This window comes from Triticum aestivum, chromosome 5A (assembly GCF_018294505.1).
Source record: "Triticum aestivum cultivar Chinese Spring chromosome 5A, IWGSC CS RefSeq v2.1, whole genome shotgun sequence".
NCBI lineage: Eukaryota > Viridiplantae > Streptophyta > Magnoliopsida > Poales > Poaceae > Triticum > Triticum aestivum.
This window is the reverse complement of record NC_057806.1, coordinates 703,663,965-703,678,881: the sequence shown is the minus strand read 5'-3', so window position 1 is coordinate 703,678,881 and position 14,917 is coordinate 703,663,965. Positions and strand designations below refer to the sequence as shown.

The window sequence follows — 14,917 nt, the reverse complement described above, 5'->3', positions numbered from 1 at the left end:
ATGATAGCATGTTTAGGTGTCGCTGCTAATTGTGAAGGCATTTATTGTAGTGCATTGTGGAGAGTGTGAAGCATTTTGATGCTTACTTCATGCTAAATAGGGATTGCACTATGCTAATTAGATTGTATTACCTTCAAAAATGCACTGTTCTCATCGTGATACTTGAATATGGTGCACCTACTGATGCGATATATGAGTATCTCCAGATGGATGTCTGAGAACACATGTCTTGAACCAATGGTCAGATTTATCAATGTGATGGTGATGGTATTCAGAGAAAAATGCTTGAGAGAACCAAATGGCAATGACACAACCGATTCTTGGCACCTAGAGAAGCAAGATGGTTTCCCAATATGCTTGTATGCAGTGGCGGAGCTTCAAAAAAAAAAATGTTGGGCGGGCCAAGCTAAAAAAGTGCACAAAATTTTTATAGGCATTAGTGCCTACTCGGTACCTTTTGTTCTCATTGATTTTTTTATAGGCATTAGTGCCTACTTTATTATGCAATGTTTGAATGATCTTTCTACATTAAAATGCACTTCACAAAAAACCATTATGCATTAGATACGAACAACCCGCTAATTTACCAAGAAAAAATATATCTTTATCTTCTATTTCTACATATGAATTTATAATAAAATGCATGAATTATGCTCAGTTCAGTCAATGCATAACAGAAATCTAGTACTCAAGAGATAATTAGGAGGTGAACATCCAGCATTACTCAGCACCGACAGTAGACCGGTAGTCTCAGTGGATTGCAGCGGTCAGCGGAGGCATCTGTGCGGCACCGCGACAGGATCCCGACTGCCGAGGCTAGGACTGGCCAGTGCTGAGTGCATAGACCGGAGGGGAGGGAAGATGGCGCCACTGCGAGGTCGCGTGCTGGCGGGTGAAGCCATGCATGGAGTAGGCAACAGGAAGCAAAAAAGCGAAGGCATTGTTAGTCCTGGCTGGTTGTAGCCGCTGCTCGTGTTGTGTGTGCTCGTGCCGTAGTGACAGGCTTCGATCGATTCATGGATGGTAATAAGCTGAGTGGGCTAGCATATATAAGTATAAAAAAATTGTGAAAACCTGGGCGGGCCATGGCTCGGTTTGGCCCCAACAAAGCTCCGCCCCTGCTTGTATGTATCGATTGCATGCACCAGGAATGAAAGCATTGTCCACATGTTTTGCAAGGGCAACACCAATACCATGTTGGAGAGCCAACCATCATCCAAGAAGTTGTGGCATCATGTGACATGTGGATTTGCCACCCTTTTTTCAGAGCATCTAAAACCGCTTCCCAAAATAATCCCCAAATAACCCCTTATGGGGGCTCTCCAATAACACTTTTTGATTGTTGGGGATGGGCGGTCTGGCAGATCCTCAATAGTACATTCCTCAATACCAAACCACTCACTTGTCAATGAGATATCGATCTCTGGATGATGGTGTGACGGTCAGAGGTGGTGGCGAGGACACGGTGGTCCAGTAGGCCAGGACAACGGTGTGCTGACGTGGCATGTATTGGGAGGGTACTCGGAGAGAGAAAGCTCCCCCTCCATATAGGGGGAGATGCTCTTAGCATGCCAGGGTGTCACAACGATATCAAAGTGCTTCAACGGTTTCTATTGTTTGCAAGACTTCATAAACGAAATTCTCGTGGGAGTAGCTATCAAGCCAATGGAAACATTTATACCATGGGGTGTATTACCTTGTCGAGTATCGGAAAATTAGACTTTGTGAGAGGTCATGACATGTTTGTGTCAGATGCACATGATGATCGTGTAGGATGGTGTGGTCAAGCACACCCTATGAACTATGATTATGTTAGAGAGCTTATCGAACTACCACAATAAGAACCGATTGAATTTAAAAAAAATCAAGATGTGTCAGAAAATTTGTGAGAGGGAAGTAGATCAACAACTTCTAAATGATCCGGCGGAACATGTGGGGGTGAATCATGGAAACTGAAGTCTAGGATCCCTGAATAAATCAGATTTAGGTTTGAACTGTGTAATTTGAAAATTACTGTTTGGATTGATTAACAATGATTGTGTTTGTAACATTTATCTTTGAATTATTTAAGATGGCTCAGCAATGTCAGGGCTGTATAGAAGGCAATAGAGTTTTTGGAAAAGTTGGTGGTTGCCCTTTGATGTCGTGATAATCGATGAACACCCCATTTGTCTACCTACCAACTTTTTAAACAAAATCTTCTATTTCTGCATTCTGAGCCCTCAGGATGTAATTCAGCTTCCCATTCTGTGTATGTAATGGGTGTTGGCCACCTCAGGATGTAACACACAGCAGTCAGTTCATATGGAATTTCTACAATCTACAATCTCCTAGGGAGAACCTCGATCTAATAAATCACATTTTCTAGTTTGGCTATTCATGGGCCTTCAAATAATAAACTTCTGTATAAATCATCTCAAATTATTCTCATAAGCTCACAGCAATTGGCCATGCCATGTCGCAAATCGTTTCGTCTGTAAAACTCGCAAGAGATCGTCAACGAACATGGAAATGCAGTGAATGCATTTCTACCTGGCTCAAAGCAGAAGCAAAACAACATTTTCAAATGGCCAGACAACCTTAGCATGCTGGACATCTGGAAGCAGAGGCGTGCCAGGCTCTTTGGCAACCTCTGTTTTTATAGGGTTGTGCTACTGCTAATGTAATGTTGGAGCAAAGAATTCTGGCTGCATAACCCTGCTATGATATGCCCAAAGAGATACACTACCAGTTCGCCACCCTTATATGTATCTACACTTATTTATAGATCCTCTGCAAAAATATGGAGCATCAAACTGTCGGCAGGAACTTCTCATCTTGAGCAGCAGCCGGCTTGGATTCCTCGTTCGTCTTCCGGAAGACAAGCTTCTGCTGTGGGAGCTGGCCATTGGACGGTACCGTCACCTGAGTGTCGACGGAGATGCTGTCCTCATCCTTGAACTCGCCTCTGAGGATACCCTTGGCCAGTTCGTTCTCCACGTACTGCTGAAGCACCCGCTTCACCGGCCTGGCGCCGTAGTTGGGGTCGTAGCCAAGGCTTCCCAGGAACTCAATTGCTGCCGGTGAGACATCAAGTTTGATCTTGCGGTCGGCGATCCTCTTCTGCACTCTTGCCAACTGTATTTCAAACAGGCAAGGCAAAAGAAAAGCTGATTAACAAGTGGCTCGCAACCATATGGCCTTATATTCTTTTGCTAGCACTGACATTTTAAATTGCAAACAAAAATCAAAAGTAAGAATTGTTACCTGTAATTTGACAATGCTGTTTATCTGCTTCCTCTCAAGAGGCTTAAAGACGATGTACTCGTCTACACGATTCATGAACTCAGGACGGAAAACAGATCTTGCAGCATCCATCACCCTCTTCTTCATACTCTCGTAGGCCGAATCAGTCACTCCAGCTTCTTCATCCATATTCAATATGTACTGCGAACCAACATTGGATGTCATGATAATGATACTATTGGTGAAGCTCACCTTCCGGCCCTGCGAGTCCGTAACCCTGCCGTCGTCCAATATTTGCAGGAAAACATTGAAGACATCTGAATGGGCTTTCTCAATCTCATCAAACAAGACCACAGAGTATGGCCTTCTACGGACAGCCTCTGTGAGCTGACCACCCTCTTCATACCCGACATAACCTGGTGGTGCGCCAATCAGTCTTGAGACCGAGTGTTTCTCCATATACTCGCTCATGTCAATCCGGACAACAGCATCCTCAGTGTTGAACATAAAAGAAGCAAGGGCCTTTGCCAATTCTGTTTTGCCCACTCCTGTAGGTCCCATGAACATGAAGCTGGCAATGGGCCGGTTTGGATCGGACAAACCAGCTCTGGATCTCTGAATGGCCTCTGCAACTGCTTTGACTGCAGGATCCTGCCCCACTACACGCTTGTGCAGTTCGTCCTCGAGATACAGCAGCTTTTCTCTGTCGGATTGCTTTAACTTGGAAACCGGAATCCCCGTCCACCTGCTCACGATCTCTGCAATATCATCTTGGGTCACCTCTTCTCTTAGCATGGATTTCCCAGAACTTTGATATTCATTTAGCTCATCCTCTGTTTTTTGAAGATCCCGCTGCAATGCATTCAGACTACCATACTTCAGTTCAGCAGCACGATTGAGATCATACTCACGCTCGGCCTGCTGGATCTCAACATTTAACCTGTCAATCTGTTGCAACAGTTAAATGCAAGTCAGATCAAATGGCAACAACAACCGTGTCAATATACATAATACAGAGAAAGACTAAAATATTGGAACTGAACTTACCTCTTCCTTAATAGATTGGATCTTTGTCATCACCGACTTCTCACGCTCCCACTGCTCTGTCAGTCCCTTCTGCCTTTCTTTCAAAAGTGCCAATTCTGCTTCAATGCGAGATAGTCTGTCTCTTGATGCTTTGTCTGTATCATTTGTTAGTGAGAGACGTTCCATTTCAAGTTTAAGCACAGAACGATCAATCTCGTCCAGAGCAGTCGGCTTTGATGTTATCTCCATTTTCAACTTGGCAGCTGATTCATCGACCAAATCAATTGCTGCAACAAAACAAGACGGTCACTGTTTAGAACGAGCTACAAAAGAGCCTGCAGTAGAGTTCATAATGCCCTATTATCAAGCAGGCTGGTAACTTCAAGCAGAAGTGATGCTATAGTAATAAATACCTTTGTCAGGCAAAAATCGTCCGCTGATGTAACGATCTGATAAAAGAGCGGCAGCAACAAGAGCACTGTCTGATATGCGGACCCCATGGTGCAATTCATATCTCTCACGTAATCCTCGGAGTATTGACACTGTATCTTCAACTGTTGGTTGATCAACATACACTTGTTGGAAGCGGCGTTCCAGTGCTGGGTCTTTCTCAATATATTTGCGGTACTCATCGAGGGTTGTTGCGCCAATGCAACGTAGCTCCCCTCTTCCAAGCATTGGTTTCAGAAGATTGCCAGCGTCCATTGCACCAGAAGTGGCACCTGCAATAAGATGGAAGATTCATAAACTTCTGAAGAGTCAACAGGAAAGTTCGTTTTTCACTAGTCCAAGTTTGTAGACAGGAAACTTAGTCATATACACTGATGGTGATGGTAAGTTAGTTTTAAGGTGTGATAAGAGTTCAAGTTATTAGACAGGAACTTGCTCATGTTATTCACGTTAATGGAACTGGTAAGTTAGTTTTAAGACGTGATAAGAGTCCAAGTTTGTTGTTCCATGAGAATATAATGCAAGCGAATTCCATGAGATAAAAGCTACTGTAGAGTTTTCGTGGTGTTTCAGCTGTTGACCCCTATCCATGTTTCTGTGGTGTCAAAAGAACACTCATTCTTCAGCCAAATGGAGACTTGACCCCTATCTATGCTTTCGTGTTTTCATGTTCTTTCAGTCAAATTCACCTAACGATTTGACTTTGCATGTCCATAACAGTGAACCAATGTAATTTTGATGTATAATACCAGTATCTTTTACCAAATTTTCAGTGAAGGAGAACAGCAGGATGAGAACAAGCCCGCAAGCTGTTAGGACTTACTAGCATCTACTGAAAGAATGTGTAGAAGTAGAACTTAAGATACTATAACTTCTTCTCCAAATCACTTGGTTCATAATGAAAGGAAACTTAACAAGATGGAACAGCTTTGCCATCTCTGACAAGCTGGCACAGCTGTTTTGTGCTCAAAACATGTTAGGTGTTATTTTTCTAACTCAACAAACAAATACTCCCTCTATGGAGGCTGAAATGGATGTAGGTCTAGATACATCCATTTCAGTCACTGACGAACTGTTTTGTTGTATGGAAGAATCAGGAGTTTATCTATGTAACAATCATCAACAGATATATACACTTCGGCTGTAAAATTGTGTTGATGCATCTCAGTATTCATAAATCATACTATTTCACATATAGCACCCAAATTGGATCAAATGCTGGAGATTCCCAGAAAATTATTGTCCCACAGTTTATTAGCTACATGGAACTAGTGGCAGCCAAGCAGCATTTTTTTTTATGTTGAACATAAATTCAGTGATCTATGAGATCCAAATGAGATGACAGCGGCCCAGTCGAACCATCAGTCTATCTATTCCTCAATTTTTAGGCTATGCATGCATCTTTAAAGAAAAAAAGAGGTAAATAGCATTATCCAATAATAAACTTTGTAGGAAGTTAGTGTAGGAAATAAGGAAATTACCTGCTCCGACAACAGTGTGAATCTCGTCAATGAAGAGAACGACCTGTCCATCAGAATCTGTGACTTCTTTAAGTACAGCCTTCAGCCTATCCTCAAATTCTCCTCTATATTTTGCACCAGCAATCAAAGCACCCATGTCAAGTGTAATTAGCTGCTCAAAACAAAAGTAAACATTACTCATAAGATCCTCCTGATATAACCCTCAACAATATAGCATCATTGCATGGACAAGTAAACTTACTCGACGGTTTGTCAGTGCTTGTGGGACATCTCCTTGAACTATCCTCTGAGCAAGCCTAAATAAAAATGTAAAATAGACTAAGAGAAACTACTGGCATACTCATAACTGATGAAATGATGTGTAAAATATACAATTTTCCTACCCTTCAGCTATGGCTGTTTTTCCCACACCAGGTTCACCAATCAAAACAGGATTATTCTTTGTTCTCCGAGACAGAATCTGGATGCACCTACGGATTTCATCATCTCTTCCTATAACAGGGTCAAGCTTCCCCTGACGTGCCATAGCTGTCAGGTCCTTTCCATATTTGTCCAAAGCTTCATACTTGCCCTCAGGGTCTGAGAATAGATCATTTAATAGTTGTTACTCAGGCGAAAAAATTTGCATATCTTCACAGTTCAAGAAACAAAGGAAGCACATATTGAATAAAATTCTGCACTGCTAAAAAGGTCTCTTTTGTACACATTTAGTCCATATATACAATCTTGTTTCCTGTTTATCACTTAGCAATTGAATGTGTTTAATAGTGTGATGACCTCAAAAAGTGACATTTTATAGGGTAAACTCTAGGTTGCACCATGGAATTTGATCAGAGTATGCAACGGTATGAGCATGTGAAGAACAAAGTTATTTGAACAGTAAATCATAGCATTCAGATAAAAGAAAATATGTTTACCTTGATCAATTACATTTTGCTTCCCTCTTATGGATTCAATAGCTGTTTTCAAGGCTTCTACAGTGATCTGGAAGTCCTTGAACAGCTGTCTTCCAAATCGCTTATCATCCGCAAAACCAAGAACAATATGTTCAACTGAGACAAATGAATCACCATACTCTTTCTTAAAGTTTCTTGCTCTCTGTATCAGAGCTTCCAAGTCACGCCCCAACATCGAACCAGGATCTTCACCTAATACCTGAATCATCAGGAAAAAAAAGTCTCATTGCAGGTAGCACTTGTTTATATTTCTTGTTGACAATAAAGCAATATACTGCAGTGCACAAAGAAATGTTAAGGCCAGTATGAAAGTAGAAGAGCCAATTGATATGCCTGTTTATGATAAATCACCTTAGGCTGCCGCTGGATGTACTTCTCTGTGGCATCGAGAAGCCTTGTGTTGTCAACTCCAGCTTTGGAAAAGATTCGACGGGCAAGCCCATTCCTTTGCTCCAACAAGGATTTCATCAAATGTTCAGTCTCCACAATCTGGTGTTTGCTTTCTTTGGCCACTTCAGGTGCCAAAACAATCGATTGCCATGCCATCTCAGTAAACTCTTGTTGTGTAATCTGGCAGCCAAAGAAGTGATAATGCATTACATGACTATTGTACTTTTTACATAAAAGGGGATACTGAATAAACAGGATGCATACAAAATTGTTATTCTATACGATGAAAATCAAGCTCATGAGCAGTTTATTCACAGAAACAATGTTTTGTACCGTGTACATGTAGGTTACATATAAGAAAAATATTTAAAAATGAAGAACAATGTGATTTAAATCATCATCAAGGCAATTTTAAGGATCTCATCAGATGAAGAACTAGGGAGTGGTAGTGGTATCTCTGTAGTGAAATCTAGTAGCAGCAGTAGCGCACCTGAAAAGAATTCTGATTTCGAACATATGAATCAGACTCTACAATTGCATTTCCCAAAATGTGGGTTTCAGACTTTCAGGCTCAAACACAAATTCAGATGGCCCAATATCTCATCACTAGCCAAAATTAATCGGTGACCAGCGAGCAAAGAGGTGTTCCGCACAAAACTCAAGTAGCAAATCTGACTGAGGTCGCGTGCATAGATAGAAATACTCTAGAAGATAAAGGCGAGTCCTTACCCTCCCGTCCCGGGAGCTGGCGTTGCACCTGACGGAGAGCGCCGTCCGCCCGGTTCCCACCACCGGAGCGACCCGTCCCCGTCCCCTCGCCGCCCTGAGCGCGGCGCGGGTCGACGACGGGCCCGCCGCCCTCCTGCTGCTGCCCCACGCCGCGGCGGCGACGGCCGGGGCCGGAGCGGCGGCCGGGTAGGAGATGTGGAGGTCGGCGGCGAGCGCGGGCGGCGGCGCGGTGGCCATGGTGCCCGGTGCCTGCAGTTCTTGGACTCACGGACAGAGTGGAGTGGCGAGCGGCTGTATAGATGCGCTGTATCTTCTGTCGTCTTCTAGATGCGTAGGGGGCGGGATGGAATGGCGAGGCCGGGGGCGAGGGGTGGTGGTATAAAAAGATGGTGAATTGGACGGACGGCGGGCGCTGTCACCGGCGTCGCGGCGTGGGGGCGGTGGGAGGTTCTGGGAGGTTCAGGGGTGCACGGGGAGGGCGTGGAAGGAGGACGAAGATGATTGGGTGGGGTGGGGTGGGTGCGTGGCTTCGGGGGAGCTGCAGAATTGTGCGCCGTGAGATCTCCGGACTCCCGGTCCCGGTGGGCGGCCCGATCTGCGGCGACCGGGTTCCACTCGCCTGAGCGACAAAAAAAAGTGATCTTTGCTCTTTTTCCAAAAAACTCCACCCCCAACATATATTACTCTCTTTGCTCATAAGGACGCATCGAGGGGGTGGAGAGGAGAAGGGAATTGAGATTTCGGAGTCACGCGAAAGGAAATAGTGGGGAGTGGTTTTGTCGCCTCAGTTTTTGTGTGGGGGTGAGGAACCAGTGGGGTTTGGTACTCCGCTACCCCTTCAACGCTAGGGTATGCCTACCCTAGCGTGCTCCTATCCATGCTCCCGCATACGTGCCATGATTTAATTATAACAAATTAATGCCCGGCCTTATCCCTTAAAATCAGGGGGAAGATGATTAGATTAGAAAGAAAAAAGAGAAAAAAAACAGCCGTAGGATGGAGTGAGAGCACGGATGGAAGCATGGGGAGAGAGCAGGCAAGCCGGATCCAATGCACTTAGCGTTTTCAGCTTCACATTTATCTTCCTTCCATATGCAAACCAATCAGCCGCCTCTACCATTTACTTTTTCTTTGCATGCATGCAAGCTGGACCTAAAGAATTGTGTGAAACAATCCGTTAGCCTATGCATGGTTAGTCCTACCATCATTACACTTAATGTGGGATTAACTAGTGTTAGAATTATGTCAAATATTATTGTACAAGGTAGGTTACAGTTGGACTTGGTTTGGACTCTGTGTAGACAGGGTAGGAGCTGTGTCCTAATAGGACACTTGTATCCTAGGCCTCTCATATATAGTGGGGGTAGACACACGATGTAACCTATGCCAACATAATAGCACGGGCACGCGGGGGAGCCGGCGGCATGGGCGGCCGGGGTGCGGTATTGTGACGGTGTCATGGGGAGGAGCGCCCGTAGTCAGGCCTCGGGGATGTAGCCATGATGGTGAACCTCGTTAACAAATCTCGGTGTCATGCTCATGTGATTGCTTGGTCCTCGGATGATCAACGAAGTGCCTCGGATTTATTCTAACATAACAATTGGTATCACGAGCTAGGTTGTTCAGAGGTTGCTGGATTGTTGATCTAGAGGAGGAAGAATATCGACACAAATCTGTCGGAAGCGATCCTAATACGGAACGAAGTTCGTCGGCGAGTTATGATCAAAAACAGATGTGGTCGAGTTGAAATCTTCGTGAAGTGATCGGAAGCAGCGATGAGGCATCGGTCGCAGGTACAGAAGCCTATTGGTCAGCGGTGTCCATCGACTCGGCGTTGAGGCGTGATTAGATGCAAGCGTCGGCAGATCGGGAGCGCCCATAATATGTTGGTCGGCGAGATCGGATTGTGGCGGCTGCACGCGGAATCACAACAGGAGTCGTATGGCGATCGGACTGAGCTTACACGGTGGAGCCTGAAGCTAGTCGAAGAGGCCCAAGGCTGGCGGGCAGATGTGCACGTGTCGCAGGGGACCACTGAGACGTGCCTGTTGTACAGGACCGAAGGAAAGCTAGATGCGAGATTTGTTTTGGTGAAAAAAAGGACGCCGTTCCGCTGCAGTCAAGGGTGTTGCTTTGGTGTTTGTCTTGTCACCGGAGCATTGACTTGATGGCTACCAAATTGGATTGATTAAGTACATGTGCAAAGAAAGAAAAGAATAGTTCGGGATAGCTAAGGTGGTTTGCTACACGCAAATAAGAAGGCTCCGGGTGCTATTTCTTTGGAGTTCTTTGCTTTGTATGTGGATCGTGTATGGTACAGATGCAGCGACGGCGTAAATCAGGACAGATGATGTGCGCGCAAGGCTCGTGGAGTCTAAAGCATGTCGTGCAGTCGGACATCTTCGGATGGGTCAGACTTGTCAGTCTGACGGATCGACGCGGGTCGGTTGGTACAGAAGACGGTGGTTGGATCAGCGACGACAACATAGGAGCGTGATGCTGATGGTGACCGACTTCTGGGCGTGGAAACACGTGGCGCAGGTCCGAGGACTTGTCTGGCTTCGACAAGACTATGACGCGGGGTTGATTCAAGGTGATGTACACACGAAGCTTGAAGTCGACGGGGCGTGAGGGTGGACTGATTATCTACCATGGAGTCATGTTGAAGGTGGAGCTAGATTGAGGGGATGCGGTGTAAGGATCTAGAGAATCGAAGCCTATTCAGCAAGGGGAAAAAAGCGAGTGACACGTAATTCGGCCTGGAGCCCAGTGGTCTGATGGAAGCGTGAAACTCGTCATCGGTCGGTGATGATCGGTGGTACTCTGCAGTGGGGGTTGAGTGGTGTGGTTTCGCGACCCTTGAGACTCGACCAGGACAACAGAGGCTCGACGCGGTGATAGCGGCGAGGCGTGCGGTAAGCACGGTGACACAGCGACATGCCAAGGCACTGGTGGTCAGACGTGTGGTCAGCCAAATTGTGCAGGGGGTGCTGAAGCAGTGTTGACGAGTACCGGATTCAAGTTGGTGACTGGGTCTATCGGTGCCGGAAGATGGACATGAATTGACCATGGAGAATCTGTGAAAGTGACGGAAAGTCTGAAATTGTCAAAAGCGGAGAGAGTACATGGCCGTATATTCTGTGGTGTTCGGTGCACATGGCAAAGTGCGGGTGACAAGTACAGAAGGAGGTTGAGTGCTATAGCTGTGGGACATGTCAGAGACTATCCGGGGAAAAGGGTGAGACAACTGTGAATTTGACTCAAAGTGACACAGGGCGACGGTGAAATTCCTTCAAGTTTCAGACAGACGGTCATGAAAGAGCGGTGATGTTGAGTTCAGGTAACTCTTATATGTGACACCCAATATGTGAGTTGTTCATTTTCACGCAGATTAATGATCAGTGTGTGATGGCGTTGAGCGGATACTCCGAAAGTTGGGAGCACAAAGTAGAGTAACGAGGAACTTAATTTTTGGTCGAGTGTTGACTGTGATAAAGACGAGAAGGGACTACAGTTGCAGGTGGAGTCACATGGAGTCTGGGAGTAGCAGCGGTGCTCATGGTGTATCTCAAGTCCAATGTACATGGAGGTTCGACGCACGGACGAATTCAAGGTGGTGGAGAATATTCGCCAAGGTGGAGTTTGTTAAAATTATGTTGAATATTATTGTACAAGGTAGGTTACAGTTGGACTTGGTTTGGACTGTGTGTAAATAGGGTAGGAGCTGTGTCCTAATAGGACACTTGTATTATAGGCCTCTCATATATAGTGGGGGTAGACACATGATGTAACCTATGCCAACATAATAGCACGGGCACGCGGGGGAGCCGGCGGCATGGGCGGCCGGGGTGCGGTATTGTGACGGTGTCATGGGGAGGAGCGCCCGTAGTCAAGCCCTGGGGATGTAGCCATGATGGTGAACCTCGTTAACAAATCTTGGTGTCGTGCTCGTGTGATTGCTTGGTCCTCGGATAATCAACAAAGTGTCTCGGATTTATTCTAATAACTAGAGGGAGAGAAAAACATGATGAGCGTCCAATCAACATATGCTTAGTTCACGGTGCCATTTCTTAGGTGTCCTATGCACCTGGATGGAGGGAGTAAGTGTTTTCCTTACTTTGGGATCTATGTTCTTGACTAGTAATCGTGTAGTTCAATGCACATTGATCTTAGGTAGGACATTAGTTGGATGTTGATATTTGGTAACATTTTGCAAATACAAGGTAACATTTTTCAAATACATGGTGTACATTTTCTTAATGACAACAACCGTGTTTATGGAAACATTTTATTTACACTTCATAAACATTTTTTCAAAATGTCACGAACATTTTTTTTGAATCACAGCAATTTTTCTTTAAAATATCATGTACATTTTTTAACGATTTGATACATTTTTTTTTACATTACGCAAACATTGTGTTACATTGTATGCACTTTTCTTGTACATATCACAAAATCATTTTTGAAACTCATGAACATTTTTTAAACTGCAACGTATTTTTGAAACATGGCAGCTTGTCCTAGCGCATGGCGTCCCCGGCCAGCATTTTAGTTGCCGATCAGGAAATTCAGTTACCGTGTTTCTCGCTGCCGCACAAAAAACATACGTACTGAGAAAACAATCAAAATGATCTTTTTTAAACTGAATTTAAACTGCGCATGTATAGTTAACCAACAGGGAAACTCTCATATAAATTGAATGCAATGATTGTCTATTGGCAAATATGGCCCTCCCCAAGATGCAACTCAAAGGTCATGTCTTCAACTCCCTGCCAGTGCAGTTTCCCCCCTGAATTTGAGCACAAAGTCTATATTGTATTGTAAAAATCAATGAGCCAGGCGGAAGAACTTACCACTGCAACACTAGCGAGTTTTTGACTCATTTGAGTATAGTACATATGTATACCTTTCTTAAATAAATCTGATTTTGAAATTCGTTTGAAAATTTAGAATGGTGTCCAGTCGGTATTTTTTTGGCTATCATGGTAACCGCGTTTCTAACCCCTCCCACACTGGGTAATCTATAATCTATAATACCTAAATGGGTCATTTTACAGTGCATCCGGACGATATGGACCGTCCGTCGGAGCGAAATCGACGGTCCAGATCCGATGCAATACACTGAAGTCACGTGTATTATATCAGACCCCGAGGGGCATTTTCGGGAGAAAAAATATTTCGAACTGATCTGATTCCCCCCCCCCCCCAAATATTTCGAGGGTATTCTCGGCATGAATTTGAGGGCTATTTTCGGTTTGATATTTATCCCGTTCGCTAGGGTTTATGCCTCGCTGCCGCTACGGTTTTGATCCTCGCCGGCAGGATCTAGCCGCGCGTCCCGGCCCTTCCCTTCCTCCACCCCAATTCCCTCGCGATCTCGCACCGCATTTTCAACGAACATGAGAGGAGGCCCACTGCCCTCCCCGCGGCGGCCGCCGGCGAAGAGTCGGCGCCATCCCACCTCCCAGTTCTCCATGCGGGTGCCTATAGCCACAAGCTTATAGGCAACCTCTTTCCCACACCCCAATTGGTTGTTTGCGTCCTCTACATATCATTTCTCAGCCATGGCTGCAGCTTCTATCTGGCCATGCATCTCGTCCGATAGCAAGGTGGTTGGGTATGGATCATGTTTTGCGGGACTAGATGAAGCCGGCCGCCGGCCTCGACGGCCAGCCCCATTCGTCCACCCCCGACTGCTTGATCTACGAACGTTCAATCGTTGCATTCAACATGTATTCTTTCAATTTGGCTGCTAGGTGAGATTTGGAGATCAATGGAGATGATAAGCTATTAATTTTGGAATGTACTATAAACAATTCATAGCTTATGTTGCTCAATATTTATGATGCTCGCTTCTTCTTATGCAATTGCTGGACTGGGATCAACAGACTTGGCATGTGCTTTATATGAAAAATTAGATTCACATGGGATATCCACCTTTTCAAGATTGCTGTTAAGTCTTATTATGATGTTTTAGCCTTGTTAAAGGGAGAGTAATGGTCCTCGCAAAAAGCAGAGAGAAAGGAATGAGCATTCGATTCTTCCATATGTTGCATTTCATTCTTCCGTGTTTAGTTATGTCCAACATTTGTTACATGCACACACTTGACAAGGTTAGTACAAGTAGTAATTTTTCCTCTGTTTTGCAGGGCTATGACAGAACATGCTATGTGATTCCCTGAGGCAGGATGGATGTACCATGTCCACACCACTGTGCTCCTGAAGGTGATCGCTTCAATTCAGCATTGCAGCACCTGCAGAGGCCCCCTATGGTACGTGCTTTTACTCTTGTTATCCTATGCTCTATTTTTTTGGCTTTGCGGCCTGCCTACGAGACATAGCTGGGATTGCGTGTTGAATCAGGCAGTATTTTTGACTTCTGTTGTGAGGCTATGCTCATGCTTTAATAAATTTTTCTCTCGTATGAAAATAGACATATCATAATCCATTATTCTTCTAGGGTTGCCCCAGGCACCATTATTGTCACATGGTAGTAAAAAGCAAATATAGATTTCTACGAGATCCCGTAGAGACCAAATTTATTTCAAGCAAAATATAGTAACCAATATTATTGAAGTTTTACAACTTGACTCATGTGCAATGGACTAATAACACGGCTAGGAAACCTTCTTCGGGACTAAAACCCAACCACACCTT

At 44.8% G+C, this 14,917-nt stretch overlaps 1 protein-coding gene across 1 annotated transcript; it reads right to left on the bottom strand.

Annotated features, from left to right (window-relative positions):
• Positions 1-2,382: 2,382 nt before the first annotated feature.
• LOC123106153 (chaperone protein ClpB2, chloroplastic) lies at positions 2,383-8,773 on the bottom strand. The gene is made up of 10 exons (XM_044528372.1): positions 8,258-8,773; positions 7,490-7,708; positions 7,100-7,337; positions 6,566-6,761; positions 6,424-6,478; positions 6,183-6,333; positions 4,665-4,973; positions 4,273-4,538; positions 3,247-4,173; positions 2,383-3,117 (listed from the first exon to the last, which is right to left on the bottom strand). The coding sequence occupies exons 1-10, from the start codon at positions 8,492-8,494 to the stop codon at positions 2,791-2,793; spliced, it is 2,925 nt and encodes a 974-aa protein (XP_044384307.1). The 5' UTR covers positions 8,495-8,773; the 3' UTR covers positions 2,383-2,790.
• Positions 8,774-14,917: the final 6,144 nt, after the last annotated feature.